The sequence below is a fragment of the Strigops habroptila genome, chromosome 4, assembly GCF_004027225.2.
Source record: "Strigops habroptila isolate Jane chromosome 4, bStrHab1.2.pri, whole genome shotgun sequence".
NCBI classification, from domain to species: Eukaryota; Metazoa; Chordata; class Aves; order Psittaciformes; family Psittacidae; genus Strigops; species Strigops habroptila.
Window position 1 is genome coordinate 20264727 of NC_046358.1, and position 15719 is coordinate 20280445.

The 15719-nt window shown below is 41.8% G+C and overlaps 1 protein-coding gene across 1 annotated transcript; it reads left to right on the forward strand.

Annotated features, from left to right (window-relative positions):
* The first annotated feature begins 4192 nt into the window (after nt 1-4192).
* On the forward strand, nt 4193-7600 carry GPR132 (G protein-coupled receptor 132). Its single transcript, XM_030482971.1, has 2 exons — nt 4193-4277; nt 5342-7600. The coding sequence occupies exon 2, from the start codon at nt 5366-5368 to the stop codon at nt 6446-6448; it is 1083 nt and encodes a 360-aa protein (XP_030338831.1). The 5' UTR covers nt 4193-4277; nt 5342-5365; the 3' UTR covers nt 6449-7600.
* Nucleotides 7601-15719: the final 8119 nt, after the last annotated feature.

Consider the following 15719-nt stretch of genomic DNA (forward strand, 5'->3'; position numbering starts at 1 on the left):
CGGACTTGAAGGCTTTACTTAGGCCTTGCATTGGTGCAGGTGTCACATGTAGCCAGCTGCTGGTATTCACCGAAGGGTGGGAAGATGTATGGCCTCAGTCCAGAAATCTCCAGCAGCTCCAGGTGGACAGTTGCTGCCCCAGAGATGCTTTTGAGTCACGATAGTCTGGGATGGAAACGGCTCCTAGTACAGGCCTGTGGTTCCTAGTGTGTTTCTAACTGCAGGTGCCAGAGGTTTGGCAGGAGTCCCCTGTCTGAAGGCCTGGATGACTAACACCAAGAAGAAGGAGGAAACATGTTCATAAGTAGCTGCTGGGGAGATCTTCAAGTCTAAAGGATGACTTTTTAAAGGTTACAGCTGTGGGTTTGAACACAGGTCTTGGTGCTTCTTTGTTCTGCCACTTGAAGTCAGATTTTCCCTACATCTAGTAATTAGACATGCTCAGCTCTAGCAGTGTGCCAGCACGGCCAGATCTCCTTACGTTGTAAAAACAGCCTACTCCCTGATACCTAAGCCTGCTCTTTCAGGAGCCCAGAGAGCGGTGTCAAGCCTTGGTGTCAAATTTGCTGGCACTTGGCTATGCTCTGACATCCAGAAGCATCCTGGGATGGGTCAGAGAAACTGTGCATCAGAATCCCTCCTCTCATCTCCTTTTTCCAAGATTTCGTAGTTCAAACACAAGCCAGCAAGAAAGTCTGTTAGGTTTCCAAATGACCCACTCGAGTAACAGAAGACTTATTTTAATAGCCCCCACTGCCAAAGCTGTCAATTAAGCTGTGACAGCTTTAGAGAGGCATCAAGCATGAGGGCCTGTTAGTTGCGTGTGTGAAGGAGTGTGAAGAAGAGGAGGTGAATCAGCAGCAAAAAAGTCTTCAATCTTGTGGCTGCTCTTAGATGTTCACTTTCACTGCTGCTGCTCCAAAACCTATGCTTTCCTCAGCCTCTGAATTGACAGGCTATATAGTTAGCTGCAAATTTATGATGGCATTTCAAGGGTTCCTGATAGCTCCCTGGCCATGAAGCCATTCCTCTGGCTCCAGGACCTTTTCTAGACAAGCTGGTACCTTCCAGGTAGCAAATCTGCCCTGCAACAGCCACTCTCTGATGCTCTCAGGGAGGACTGAAAAACTTTGCCATGTCCAAAAGTCCCAAAATCGTGAGTCACAGCCTCTGATTCATGAGACTAACGAAAAAAGTCCACTGGTACAGGGTGATTTTGCAGTTTATTTTTCACCTGTGAATTTACTGTATCTGACACTTGGGTAGTTTACCTACTTTAATATGTGTTGAATAAGATTGTTTCAAACCTTGCAGGAGAATCTTTCTTTTACACATTTCTCTCTTATCCATCTGTCATTCTTGTCTCCTATGCGGTCTCTCACCAGGTAGTATAACACACACAATTTATGGAAGGACCACTATTTTAAGCCAGGTCCTTTGTCAACCCTGAATTATAACAATTCATTGCTCATTTTAGCAAAATAGTACATTTAGTTGTACATTGTGGGAAGAGGGAAGTGGATATGTGGATCTACATAAATGCCCACACATGGGTATTTAAAATTTCTAGTTGCTGAGCATTCACCTCTATGAATCAGGAGATAAATCAAACACCTTCCTCTCATCAGAAATGATTGCTGCCCTCCTGAAAGGCAGATGATGAATACCTCCTTTCTTCTAACAAATACTTTTTTATATAAGATTTCTTGTATCTGCAGTATAGAGTTAAATATTAAGGCTGTTTAACTAATCCCAAGGTCTTGCTGCTTCCTTACAGTAGCTATTTTCAGCCTACAAATGCTCTATAACTTGTTTTAAGCAGGAGGCTGCTTAGATGTCTGTCTTGTTTCTTGAGAGTCTTCTCCACTGCTGCAGCAGCCAGGGAACATTCAAAAGAGGGTAAAACTCAAGCAGAAGTCTAGCAAATACAAGAAACTTGCCACTCTCAGGAACCACATGGAATTTTTGTTTTTCCTGACTAGGCATTAAAGCTGCTTTTTACCATGTTTATTCGTCTCTACATTCAAATCCCATCAGTGGTTTCTTTCCAATCAAGCTAGCATGAAGATAGATATTTTAAGATGGAGTTGTGCTCAGGCTGCATTCCCAGCATAGTTCTATAACTTTAATCTACCCTTTTTTCTCTACAGAGTTTCGAAACAAAATAGCTTCAAAATTATATATTGTCTTCTATTGTATTCTGTTATTCAAATTTCAAAATACATTGTTTCAAATCCCACTATCTTGCGTGTGTCTGCTGGGTAGAGTGGCTAAGTAAAGCCATTGTTGCCTTTCCTTTGTATGCTGAGACTTTCTTGTAGGAGTGGCTTCATCTACTAATTTGTTTATTTCTAATGAAAAAACAAACAAAGACAATAACAAAACCAAAAAAGCCAATTCACTGACTTGCTGGGCTAATGGGTCATAATCTATTTTTATCTACAAAGATACCACAAATATTTTTCATACATTCAAGAACAGCAGAGCAAATAATTCACAGCAATTTCTTACTTTCTATTAAAGTTAACAGACACAAATTCTAGTGGCCAGAAAGCTTAATTGTTCACAAAGTTCACAGGCAGGCAATGCAGGTTCTGCATGAGAAGAGAAGCCCAAGTTCAGAAGAGGGGTGATGTTGCTGGTGATGAGTATTGTAGGCGGCATATCTGTCATATCTGGGAACTGATGTCTTACAGTACTAGATTTGAGTGGTCAGGCTGACATCATGTTAGCACTTGTGTCAAATACTTACAGTACCACATGCTACTATGGAAATCACACAAAATCCCTCATGAGAAACTCAGGTCCTGTTTCATTGAAGTTAATTTATGCTTTAAAACATGTAGGTTGTTACCTTTTCCAAACACTGAGGCTGGAAGGAAGGTCTGAAGGCATGGTTTGTTTTTTACCTTAACCATTATAAGGATGGAGCTTTTAAAAATTATTCCTAATACCCACACAAACCCCTCAAAACTTTCAGCTCTAACAATAATCGTTGGCATAGAAGGATGATCAGAAAATTATTGGATGATTAAAAATATATTAAATAATGTGCTCTGCCAATCTAGTTACACTCATGTTATGGAATTCACTGTGTCTTTTTTCTCTTCTGTCCCTCTGTATCTCAGGTGAATCAATCCAAAGACTTTCAACCAGTGCTCTGTTCAGCTACTGTTCTTTTTTTGACTTCTCCCTCTCCTCCTTGCAACTGTATCTGCAATTTTCTTTTCTGCTTCTCATAATAGGGCTTACTTTTAACACTCGAACTCCTCTATCGGAAATTGAAGCGGTTTTACATTAGCAGCTCACAGACAAATGAAAGAAAAAAAAAAGAAAAAACAAACCCCCCAAAAAAGCCTTTTGCTTTCCTCACTGTTTTCACTTCCCTCCTTACTCCTCAGTGTTAGTGAAAACACTTCAGCCTCTTGAGGGAAGACCAGATATTATTGCAATTGGCCCAAATGAGCAGCAAGACCCATCAGTCAAGTCTCTGCACCTCCCAGGACCCTTTTCTGCTTCATTCAGGGACCAGACGCCAGGAAAGATCTTTACATTCACTCTGAAGTTATAAGCTCTAAGCTGACAGACTCAGAAAAGTCCACATGCTTTTCAGGTTTAGCAGTGGCATTTCAAGGCAAAAGAACTGAAGAGAGAGATGTGGCTAGAGCTGCTGCCCATCTCCATGTGACCCAAATGGCCAGATGCTTCAACCAATCACTAAAACTGCTCATCACAAATATTAGTAGAAAATGAACCCTGAAATGGTGTATGGTTTGTTGGGTTATTTTTTTTAGCTGTGTAATTATTATTATTTTTTATTTGAGTGAGTATCTCAGATGCAGGATAACCTGCTCCAGCCCTGCACCAGTGTGGGAGAACAACAGAGTGCTCATAGGTAACCAGCTGCCTCTTTAGATAAAGCAGTACAGTTATGAATGCTATATTTGAGAGATGTGAGGATACATCCATCACGGCCCAGCCACCACAGAAGAAGACAGAACTTGGAATCTTCTGGTCTGAGCCAAATATCAAAACAGCAAACTCTAAAGGCCTGAGAAGAAGATAAAAGTGTGTGTTCAGTCACAGAGCGGTAATGTCACAGGGAGAAGTTTCATAAACAGTCTGCTGAGTGCTGCTTTCTGGTATTCAGTTTCAGGAGGAAACCTCCTGCAGGCGTGGAGAGCTGAGCAGAGAGAACTGAAGCTCAGAAGGCTGGCTGGATGCAGTGGCCAGGGCCAGAAGACTCTTCCCTGGGCAGGGCAGAGAGCTAGGAGAAGGTGAGGTAGGGGAACAAATAGATGCCCCCCTCTACTCCTTCCAGATACAGGGCTGGGACACAGAGGATCACTGTTGGGAAGGATCCAGGCTCCTGAGCTGACAGGCCAGGAGAGTCATTCAGCTCATGCTTTTTCTCTCCAAGTGTAAATTCACACCTATGACTGCACTTTGTCAGCTGGGGCTTTGAGCTTGGCGGCCAACAGTCATTTAAGGGTGAAGGTCTCTCCAGCTCAGCCTCAGCCCTATGGCTTAGGCTGTACACCAAAAGCCAAGGAAAGAAAAGCATGCTCCATGCAGGCAGCTTAAAAAGTCACAGGCACCTCCTTCTTGAGGCTCACTCATGGGTGCTAAGCACAGGAAGGTGACTTGGAGCAAAGCAGCAAGGAAGGATGTAACAGAAGGAGGCAAGAGAAAGAAATATTGGGAACCATGTGTCTACAGAACTCTTCTACCACTTCCTTCCTGCCCCGCACCATTGTCAGCTGCAGTGGGGGAAGCATGCCTTCACACAACAAGCACAAACAGCAGGCATAGGCAGTGCAGAAAGGAGAATATGCAGACAAACACAGGGTTAAGAGAAGTATGCAGAGCCTGGGGAGGGGAGAAAGCGAACCTTCAGCCACTCCTGAAGGCTTTTTTGTTGAGGTGACTGGTGTAGACAGCCACTGAGTAACTGAGATGGCGTGTGGCTGTGCTGTGTCCCTGCCACCATCTGCCTCGTACAAGGTGTAGTCACCTGCTGTGCTTTACCATAGAAGAGGTCTTCAAGACTGCTCTGTGGTATGAAGGTGTACAGCAGCTCTCACATTGGTCAAGCTGTCACGTGCCATGTCCCAGGTGATGTCTGGGCAGAGAACTGCTGCTGACTCTGAAATCAAGCACCCTTTTTATCCCCTCTACACAGCAGTAGATGGCCCAGAGTGACTGTCTTAGATGCTTCCCCAAAACAAGCATGCCACTTGTTCCCCTGAAACCCTGTTAGCACCTAAGAGACTGTAACCTTTACTGACATACTTTTATGTGATGCAAATGCTAACTTTCCATCTTGTCTTCTGATTCTCAGGAAAAACCAGCCAGAAAAAGAATAATGGAAAATTGTACAGACACAAATAATAGCACCATTTGCACAGGAATTCCCTACAAAGACAGCAAGACACTTCTGGTTGCTGTTTACAGCATTGTTTTTGCCATAGGCCTTCCAGCAAATTGCTTAACTTCCCTGCTTACGTTCATGCAAATCCAAAGGAATAAAGTAATTGCCATCTACATTTTCAGTTTATCATTGTGTGAGCTGATGTATTTAAGTACTTTGCCTCTCTGGATTCTCTATGTGCAAGATGAGCACCACTGGACTATGGGCGAAAAAGCTTGCAGAGTAACAGGATTCATCTTTTTCTGCAACATATACATCAGCATTCTGCTTTTGTGCTGCATTTCTGTGGATCGTTATGTGGCACTGGTGTATGCTCTGGAATCAAGGGGGAGAAGAGGACAGAAAAAGGCAATCATAATAGTGTTTTTTCTCTTTGCTGTGGTTGCAATAATCCACGTTCCAGTATTTTACATGGAAGATAATCCAGGTCATAAGACCTGCTTTGAGACTTTGCCCCTTGACATAAAATTGGCTTCTTTCAGCTTTGCTAGATTCCTATTTGGATTTGCCATACCTTTCACAATCCTCATTTTCACAAACTATAAAATTTTCCAAAGTACAAAAACAAGCAGCAGCTTGACTTGTCGCCAAAAAGCCAAAGTGAAGTATCTGGCTATTGCCATCATTGTCATTTTCCTGATGTGCTTTGCTCCCTACCATGTGGTACTCATAATAAGATCCATATACTTCATGTTTCATCAAAATTGCTCATGTCCATTTGAAGAAGACATCTATTCAGTTTTTACAGTGTTTCTGTGTTTAGCCACTGCAAACAGCATTGCTGATCCAATCATCTATGTGCTGGTTAGTGAAAATGTCAGAAAAGACTTTTATAGGAGTCTGAGAAGATGGAGACTGAACTCATCCAGACTGAATTCATCCATTAATCACAAGACTGATAGCATAAAATGGAAAATGTCAAAAGAATCACAGGAAGGAGGGGTAAGAGAAGAACACAAAGAAACAACAGATTCATCTGACATTCAGAAAACCTGTAATAGTGGCAAAGACCAGTAAGGTGGAAGCTAGCAGTCAGCTGCTGACACAAATAAGTTGTTCCCAACACCAGCTGCAGGCTGTACACTGCAGCACACTACTTATATGCTGATGTCCGTAGGAAGTTTTGCCGCAGTGCATGGACTAGCAGCTCCTTGAGGATGCTATGGAAGAGATACTTCTTATTTCTGCTTGTCTCCTACAATACGGTTTGCCCACCAGTATCATTGGTGAAAATATTGCTTTCCTAAGGACATTTAGTTTGACTCACACTGAAATCTTAAAACTTATTTTGGGTCTGGTTCTTATTCATATGAATATTCAGAACCAGTTTTATCTTCAGAGCTGGACAACAAAAAATGTACCTGGTGAAGAGAAAATGTAGGGCCCATTCTTGTGGTTGAAACGTTTAGTTCTTGAGGAGGTACATGTTCAGATTCTCATACACATACTCTGTTGTTAACGTTTGTGGTTAACCAATGGCAAATATTAAAATTGAGGAAGTCTTTCAACAAGAGCCTTCAAAATGTTCCTAATGCTGCAGTATGCAGCTTTATCTACCTTGCACATTCTGGGAAGAATTAGAGGGCAAAACAGTGGCCTGGTAACGCAGACCAACAGTACTTCAGTGTTAGTCAAGATCCTGCACTGTCCTGAAATTCTTAAAATGTACAATTCTAATGCTTGATATTTTATAATTCGTAAATTTTACTTGTTTTGCAGTTAAATCTAGAATGCGCTGAAGCATATAGACAATTTCCACATTTCCAAGTGGAGTCAGGGACTTTTTATGCCATCTCCAAACATTTATTGAACTTGTGTTTCATTTCTGCCTAAGCTTTCATTTCTGACTTCCCTTCTGGTACTGATCCAACTTCTGCTGTGTAGGAGTCTGCGCAAGAGTTAAGTGCCTTACTGACAAGGAAGGGCTGGCAGCATGGAGGACACAGTCCCATCTCTCCACAGAGGGGAAGCCCCTGAAACACGCTGGTGGTGCACACATGAGACTATGCTGGGATAGATTTTGTTGTTGCTGCTGCCACTTTCACTATGAATAAATTATCGATAGTAGTTTCCTGTGCCTTCAAACCAGAATTTAAAAAATAAGAAAGATACGAAACTGGCAAGATTTATCTAAGCAGCTTCTTTGTATTTTCATGCCATCAAAGTAAAACAGACGAATACCATGAATCAATTGGATGTTTATTTGAGTACAAGTTTGTAAAGTGTTTCACAGCATCATTCTATTTCATCCGTAATGTTTTATTTGCAATAAAATTGCAATAAAATTGTGACAAAAATTTAAATAAAATCGTAATAAAAAATTGTAATACCTGTAATATTTTAAAATTCTTATTAATGTTCACATTTCTGAATTGAACTAATATTAACAAAATGTTAATGTAAATAGAATACTCGTTAATATGTTAAAATTGTCATAGATATTTCTATAGATTATGCTTTATTCCTATACAGTTTTGGACAAAAAGCACTGTGCCAAAATGGCATTTCCTCAAGTTATGATATTTATGACATATTTAATTTTTGTATTATTTAATGACTCCTCTGGCATCTACCAAAGAAATGCTTGTGTCCTCAAAAGTAATTCACATAATACTTAATAGGAAATTGTTTCTTGGAAAAACGTGAAATTCTGTGGTGATACTAATCATCGAATTGTGGTTTTCTATTTTCATATGCACCCCAGCGATCAAACTCTCTAAGGCATCAAGAAGAGATCTGTGAAGTGCTGAATATCTGTAACTTTGCTGAAAATCAAACTTTCCGTTGCTAAAAAATTCAGCAGCAGGCATTGCTCATAACAGCCCAAGTGAGCATTGGTGATTAATCTCTGGAGATGCATATGCAAACAGCCTCAACCTCTGGATTTTCATAGTCTAAACATAAACTCTGATGAATAATAGTGGTGAATTTAGAGGAAACCAAAGGTACAGACTTCTGAACTGATTGAAATGGATGCAAATAGATATTCACCTCAATGAATTTAGAAATCTCTCTGATGCTTTTCCTCTGATAAAAAGTGAGTATCTTCAGACTAACCAGTATTGGAGCCCTGGGCCATAGATGCAGGGGACAGGGATTAGCAGGGCCTGATGCAGAGTCTGTAATTCTTTTGCCTTGCCTAATTTATATGCTGTTCTAAATTACTATATCATTATGCATCTTCTCCTAGTGAAAATCCTTGGAGCTTCTTTGTTCAGACACATTCTGAAACAAAAGTCTTAGAAGTGACAAAGCCCTAAGCAGCCTGATCTAACTTGGATCATCTAATTAGATGATCTCCAGAGGTGCTTTCCAAACCAAAATATTCTGTGACCAATTACTGCAGGGATTAGAGGTCAGGTACCAAGCAATGTATCCACATGGGAAAATTCCAAATCCTGATTTCTTGGATAGATGGAAAAGCAGCTTCACATCTGAGTGAGGACACTGAGAAAAGCTATTTCCACATTGTTAAAATATCCCATCAGATGAACCAATTGTTTCTCATCTGATAAACTGAAGCATGTGATCTGTTTTGTCACATAGTATTTGACTGTGCCATACAGGCAAAGGAAAGGCCTCAGCACTGGGACACATGCTATAGACACTACTCAGGTCTGAGCAGATCTGAAGAGTGGATTGATTGTGTGGGTCTTTCCATCCTTTCCTCCTCCAGAACATTACCAGTAAGCCTGCAGGGACTGCTTTGTGCTGTGAAGAAAGGTTCACCTACTACACCATATCTGCAGTTCTCAACACAGCTATTTGGATCTGTCCCCTGACTTCCTGAACTCAGCCTAAGCTATAAGATGACTTGGAGAGACTACAGAACCAAGCCTAGGCCATGCTTCTCAATTCAGTCTTTATTCAGCCAGGCTTCCACGCGTAAGGTTCAGGATGGGTAAATCATTCACCAGAGTAAGGGGGCAAGATTTGAAAACTTCACTCTTTTATATTCAGCATTTTCTCAGGTATAACTTCCATAATTTGATTTAAAGAAGAGTGGGCTACTCAATAAATAAAACCTTATTTTATTTTTGCATGTGCCAGATATTCATAATGTACCTGGGAAATAACCGGATTGCTGATTATTTTGAGTATGACTGTGAAGCATGAAGTGAATAGTTTCTGGCTATGAACTAGAGCTGGCCAAACTAGGTTTTGCAGACAATATATCTGTTTGTTTCTTCATTCATTATATAATTTTACATTATTTTTAAATTTACATTATTTTTAAAGACTGCATTTTTTAAGTAATTGTTTGGGGTAACTCACTTATAAAACTCTATTCCTGTCAAAGAAATGCTTTCATGTTCACCACTAAATTTTACTTCAAGAGGATAGAGAAGGCTGCGTGGTGACCTCATAGCAGCCTTCCAGTATCTGAAGGGGGTCTACAAGGATGCTGGGGAGGGACTCTTCCTTAGGGACTGTAGTGGTAGGACAAGGGGTAATGGGTTCAAACTTAAACAGAGGAAGTTTAGATTAGATATAAGGAAGAAGTTCTTTACAGTGAGGGTGGTGAAGCACTGGAATGGGTTGCCCAGGGAGGTTGTGGATGCTCCATCCCTGGCGGTGTTCAAGGCCAGGTTGGACAGAGCCTTGAACCACGTGGTTTAGGGCAAGGTGTCCCTGCCCATGGCAGGGGGGTTGGAACTAGATGATCTTAAGGTCCTTTCCAACCCTTACGATTCTATGATTCTATGATAGTTACACAAAACAGGCAAAACCAGATACAAATGAACTGAGATTCTTTATGCATGATAAAGTTTCTTCTGCAATTGGTGGCCCTATAGCTGGTCTGATTTCTTCTCTGATGTGATGTACAACCCAATGCCGAATTTCTGTTGGGTAGTGAGTGATGAAACCTAACTCAGAACTAGGCTTTCAAAAACAATCACAATCTAAAGGCTTTTCTTCGTGAGCATCTTGTCATCCTACAGGTCACACTGGGGGACAGGTCTTATGGGAAACATCCTTTATATAGTGAAATGATGCCAAAGTTGTCTCGCAGGCCAGAATACCTGACTTGTTTTCAAACCAGCACAAGCTAAAGTTAGCAAAAAAGGGTAGGGAGGATCCCATCAGAGAGGTGCAATCATTTTTTTAACGTCTTTGATGTGCCGGGAAGCCTACAGGTGGCAGCATCCCCAAAACTGGATCTCCCAACATGTCTTCTGCAACTAGTGTCTAAAGGATGTGACACCTACCAGTGCTCTCCATCTCTTGTGCCTCCTGAGGCGGTCTGCATCCCGCTGCGCTCCCTTTCCCCTGCACAATTAACCTTTGCACAGGAGAGGGCGCTTCACACGCTCTGTTTGTAGCAGGGGTGCAGCATGGCCTCATGATGCAATCTTCAAGTGAAAGGAATGTGGACCATGAAGAAGAGAAATCTGTTATCCCAGATTAGACTAATACTAATATCCTCGTAATAGATGTTAGTTGCTGCCATCATGAGCTATTGGTAAGAAAAAGTACGCTCTAAATTCACTGTCTCATCAGTAATTCAGATCACTGAAAACTTTCAGGGTTTTACCCTATTACTCCTGTAAGAAATGCTCAGAGCTAACAAATCAAAAACCGCCTTGCAGACAGATGGAAAGTCTGCTGAGAAGGGATGATAAGCTATGTGGTAAGAATTTCACAAAACATCACATGAATACCATCTACATGAGCAGCCTCAAAATAAGCCCTCTTGGTACACCATGAAATAAATGATCCATCCTGTTTGGCAGCCTCAGTCTGTGACAGGGCTCATACATTTCAGCCCATGGTCACAGAGCATCCCCTGCATGTTCAAAGGTCTGTCTTGAAATATTTTCATGAGGGAGGTGAAGAATCAAAGAGCAGAGAGAGATACTGTGGGAAAAGAGTGCCGTATGATACACAAAGTCCTCAAAAGCCTTGTAAACAAAGTCGCAGATGTTCTGAATGAGTATGCAAATATCCGAGTGTTCAGAAAGTTACTTAGAAATGCCCCAGCTGTATCACAGTTCCCCATCGGTAAAATGGGACACTTCTTCCCTTGAGCACTGTCTGTCTTCTCAGTTTAAAATACAAGCCTTTGCAGGAGATACTAGAAAGAATGAGCAGGTGTGTCGTATGCATATTCAGAGCTTACTGCAATGGAGCAGTGAACAGCATGGAGGCAAATAGAAAGTACTAAAACTCAAATTCTAATGAGTCTGCACTTTCGGGGCAGATTCAAAGCACTTTATTTTCTTCTATTTACCCTGGAGCATCAGGAAAAAAAATGCGAACTTTCATTTTAACTTTGAGTCTGCTTCTGGTAATATAGGCACTAAGCCTTTGTGGACTTCACTGGGATTTTTTCTCACTGGGATATTTTGGTGTTTGGAGGTGTTTTGTTGCTTCCAAAAGGCAAAAGTAATACCAATTCAGACTGGAAACATTCAGGGCAAGTGCTCACAAGGTTCATAGTACCTCTCCAGGTACAGGAGAGGTTACAGTCAGTAACACTAACAGCATTTGTTCTTGCAACTTCTATACACAGTAGGCCACCAGTAGTAATCTCTCAAATCCTCAGTGCTTTGAGACCTATCCATATGGATGCTGCCTCTCAAGTTCTTCCCTTCCTGGCACTATTTATGTGTGCTGGGAAGCACTTTCTTAGCACCAGATTTCTGGAATGGGTTTCTGACAGTGTGAGCCTGATATGCTTGACGCAACAGCACTACTGCTTACCTATTTGATTAATGTGGGCAGTAGAGGTGCCTTTCTTTAATGTAGTTGAGAAGAGTAGGCTCACACTACCCACTACAGGTAGTTTTTATTATTGTATGTTTGACATTTATAGGTTACTTGACAATATGTTGGATAAAGGACATTTAATGAGGTAACAAAAGCATCCCATAATTTTCCATTTAGCTGCATGTATGGTTCCTGTCTGCCTCTAATTCTTTTGTTCAAATATTTCCTAAAATAAGGCTTATGAAAATAGACAGTTCATAGCTGTCAGTGGAATGGTGCACTTAACTGCACTGTTTGCAGTAATAGCTGTGTCTGGAAGATAACAAATGCACAACCCTCAAACTAAACTCAAGACTAGATGCAGCAATATGCAAAATAGAAGAAAAATGTACATTAAATAACAAGGGAACTCAGGAATATGACTGACTTCTTGTTTTCTTGATTATTACTGTGGGAATGGCCTGTCAGCAAAAGGCATGAGATTCTAGGAAGGCCAAGCACAAATGAGAAGTTTCTATCAGAAACGAGAAAAAGGGGGCGAATGTGGAACTTCCTTTGCACACACCAGTATGAAGCAGATACTGACAGACTGTAATGTAATAACAGAAAGGGAAACTAAAGGTCAGCAGGTAACTTCCGTATCCACAAAAGCAGAATTCAAAGGCGTGTGTGATTTTACAACTCAGCAAGGGGCTTTCCCTAATAGGAGGCTGAGTGGACTCTGCTTGCTTGTCCAAGGATGATTCACTCCCTCTTCTGACCAGAAATGATCCCCTCTAATGAGAGGGAAGAAGCTGGAAATTATATTAAGTATTTGTCTTTTTGTTTTCTTAGCATTCAATTTCAGATACTAGAACAGTTTTTTAGTCAAATTCCAAGATTAAAAATAACACTGTGCAAGGAAAAAAACCCAAAAACTTTTTTTTTTCCTCTAAAGTTACTGAAAACCATTAAAAATAAATCAACATGAAATTAAATCAAAGCTGTGAAGTTAGCTGTTGAAACTGAAATGTGAATCTGAACTTTTTTTGCTGGCCCATAGTTTCAGATCATAATGACTTCAAACCTCCAGAATTTAGAGAAAAATCTATCCTATTTTTATGTAGAAATGTAGCTTGGACATATTCTTCCATAGAATCATAGAATCATAGAATCATAGAATCGTAAGGGTTGGAAAGGACCTTAAGATCATCTAGTTCCAACCCCCCTGCCATGGGCAGGGACACCTTGCCCTAAACCACGTGGCTCAAGGCTCTGTCCAACCTGGCCTTGAACACCGCCAGGGATGGAGCATCCACAACCTCCCTGGGCAACCCATTCCAGTGCTTCACCACCCTCACTGTAAAGAACTTCTTCCTTATATCTAATCTAAACTTCCTCTGTTTAAGTTTGAACCCATTACCCCTTGTCCTACCACTACAGTCCCTAAGGAAGAGTCCCTCCCCAGCATCCTTGTAGACCCCCTTCAGATACTGGAAGGCTGCTATGAGGTCACCACGCAGCCTTCTCTTCTCCAGGCTGAACAGCCCCAACTCTCTCAGTCTGTCTTCATACGGGAGGTGCTCCAGCCCTCTTATCATCCTCGTGGCCCTCCTCTGGATTCGCTCCAACAGCTCCATGTCCTTTTTATGTTGAGGACACCAGAACTGTACGCAGTACTCCAAGTGGGGTCTCACAAGAGCAGAGTAGAGGGGCAGGATCACCTCCTTCGACCTGCTGGTCACGCTTCTTTTGATGCAGCCCAGGATACGGTTGGCTTTCTGGGCTGCAAGCGCACACTGCCGGCTCATGTTGAGCTTCTCGTCAACCAACACCCCCAAGTCCTTTTCTGCAGGGCTGCTCTCAATCTCTTCTCTGCCCAGCCTGTAGCAGTGCCTGGGGTTGCCCCGACCCAGGTGTAGGACCTTGCACTTGGCTTGGTTAAACTTCGTAAGGTTGGCATCGGCCCACCTCACAAGCGTGTCAAGGTCCCTCTGGATGGCATCCCTTCCCTCCAGCGTATCAACCGAACCACACAGCTTGGTGTCATCGGCAAACTTGCTGAGGGCGCACTCAATCCCACTGTCCATGTCGCCGACAAAGATGTTGAACAGGACAGGTCCCAACACCGATCCCTGAGGGACACCACTCGTTACAGGTTTCCAACTGGACATCGAGCCATTTACCACAACTCTTTGCGTGCGGCCATCGAGCCAGTTTTTTATCCACCGAGTGGTCCATCTATCAAATTGATGTCTCTCCAATTTAGAGACAAGGATGTCATGTGGGACAGTGTCGAATGCTTTGCACAAGTCCAGGTAGATGACATCAACTGCTCTGCCGCTGTCCATCAGTTCCGTGGCTCCATCATAGAAGGCCACCAAATTGGTCCATGATGTAAAGCAATTCTAATGTATAATCCTGATTTGTCCATGCTTCAGTATCATGTCGAATTGACTAGCATGAAGAAAAGCTTCCATGAAAGCAACAAAACAATGAAATAATCAACACATCAGTCAACTATGAGTTGTGAGTCTTCTGCCTCTATTCTGAACCATGCAGCAGAAGTTTCATTTCAGAAATTATACTGAGAGATTAATTCCCCTTTGCTATACTTCCAGCTTTTGTTTTGGATAAATTTCTTTGTGCTTTCCCCTGTAATTCAATCTTGGCCACTTTTAAGACAGGGGATGATGTTTTTTTCAGGAGTTTAATGTAGTCACAAGAGGGCACCAGACTCTACCATATTTCTCCTGCTGGCAATGGACTTCACAGTGGAAGAAAAAAAAAATCAGTCTCTCTTGTATCTCTTAAGTGCGCAGCCTGTAATCATAAATTTGTAAGACATCGTGCTGCTAGGTAAATCAGTTCGTACAGATGATTTGTGTGTATTTATGCTCATGCTTACCATACGTACAGCTGTTGAGTAGACACAAGGTTGGGTTATAATACCTCTCCAGCTATGACAGAAATATGCAACTTTTTTCAAATGGTGGCTACAAACACAGAAAAACAAGAAGCAAAAAAACAGAACTGAAAGCAAGCAAGAAGAGTCACAGAAGGAAAGAGAGAGAGAGAATTCCCTTGCATCACACAATAAAAAATAGAGGATGATGGAACTTGCCGGGATCTGTCCATGATTCCCTGGAAAGGATGCAAGCATCAGGATGCATAAACATACATCTTAGGCATTCAGCCCATATGGTAGCTAAACACCCAGCAATTTCTAAACAACTCTTTCAGGAGTCCCATTTTGCCTCCCTGCCTCAGCTAACCACTCTCCACATGGTCCTACACCACTGCTCACTGCAGCTCAGGTGACTTTCTCCCAAGTCTATTGGCATTTAGTGCTATTTGTTAGCCAGATTAAGTAAGGCCAATTAAAGATTTACTATTCCATTAACGTTAGACATGTTGAAATGATTGCTGAGAAACCACTGGCTACTGACAGAGCACCAGCAGACATGAGTTAACATTCCTTTATTGCTATAAAAGTCAAAGCTGTCATTCCCACCATGGTACAGGATGAGAGCAAGAACAAGACCAGCTCACAGCCTGTTATCTGTGTTCATATTCATGCTTGTAATTGGGTTAACCC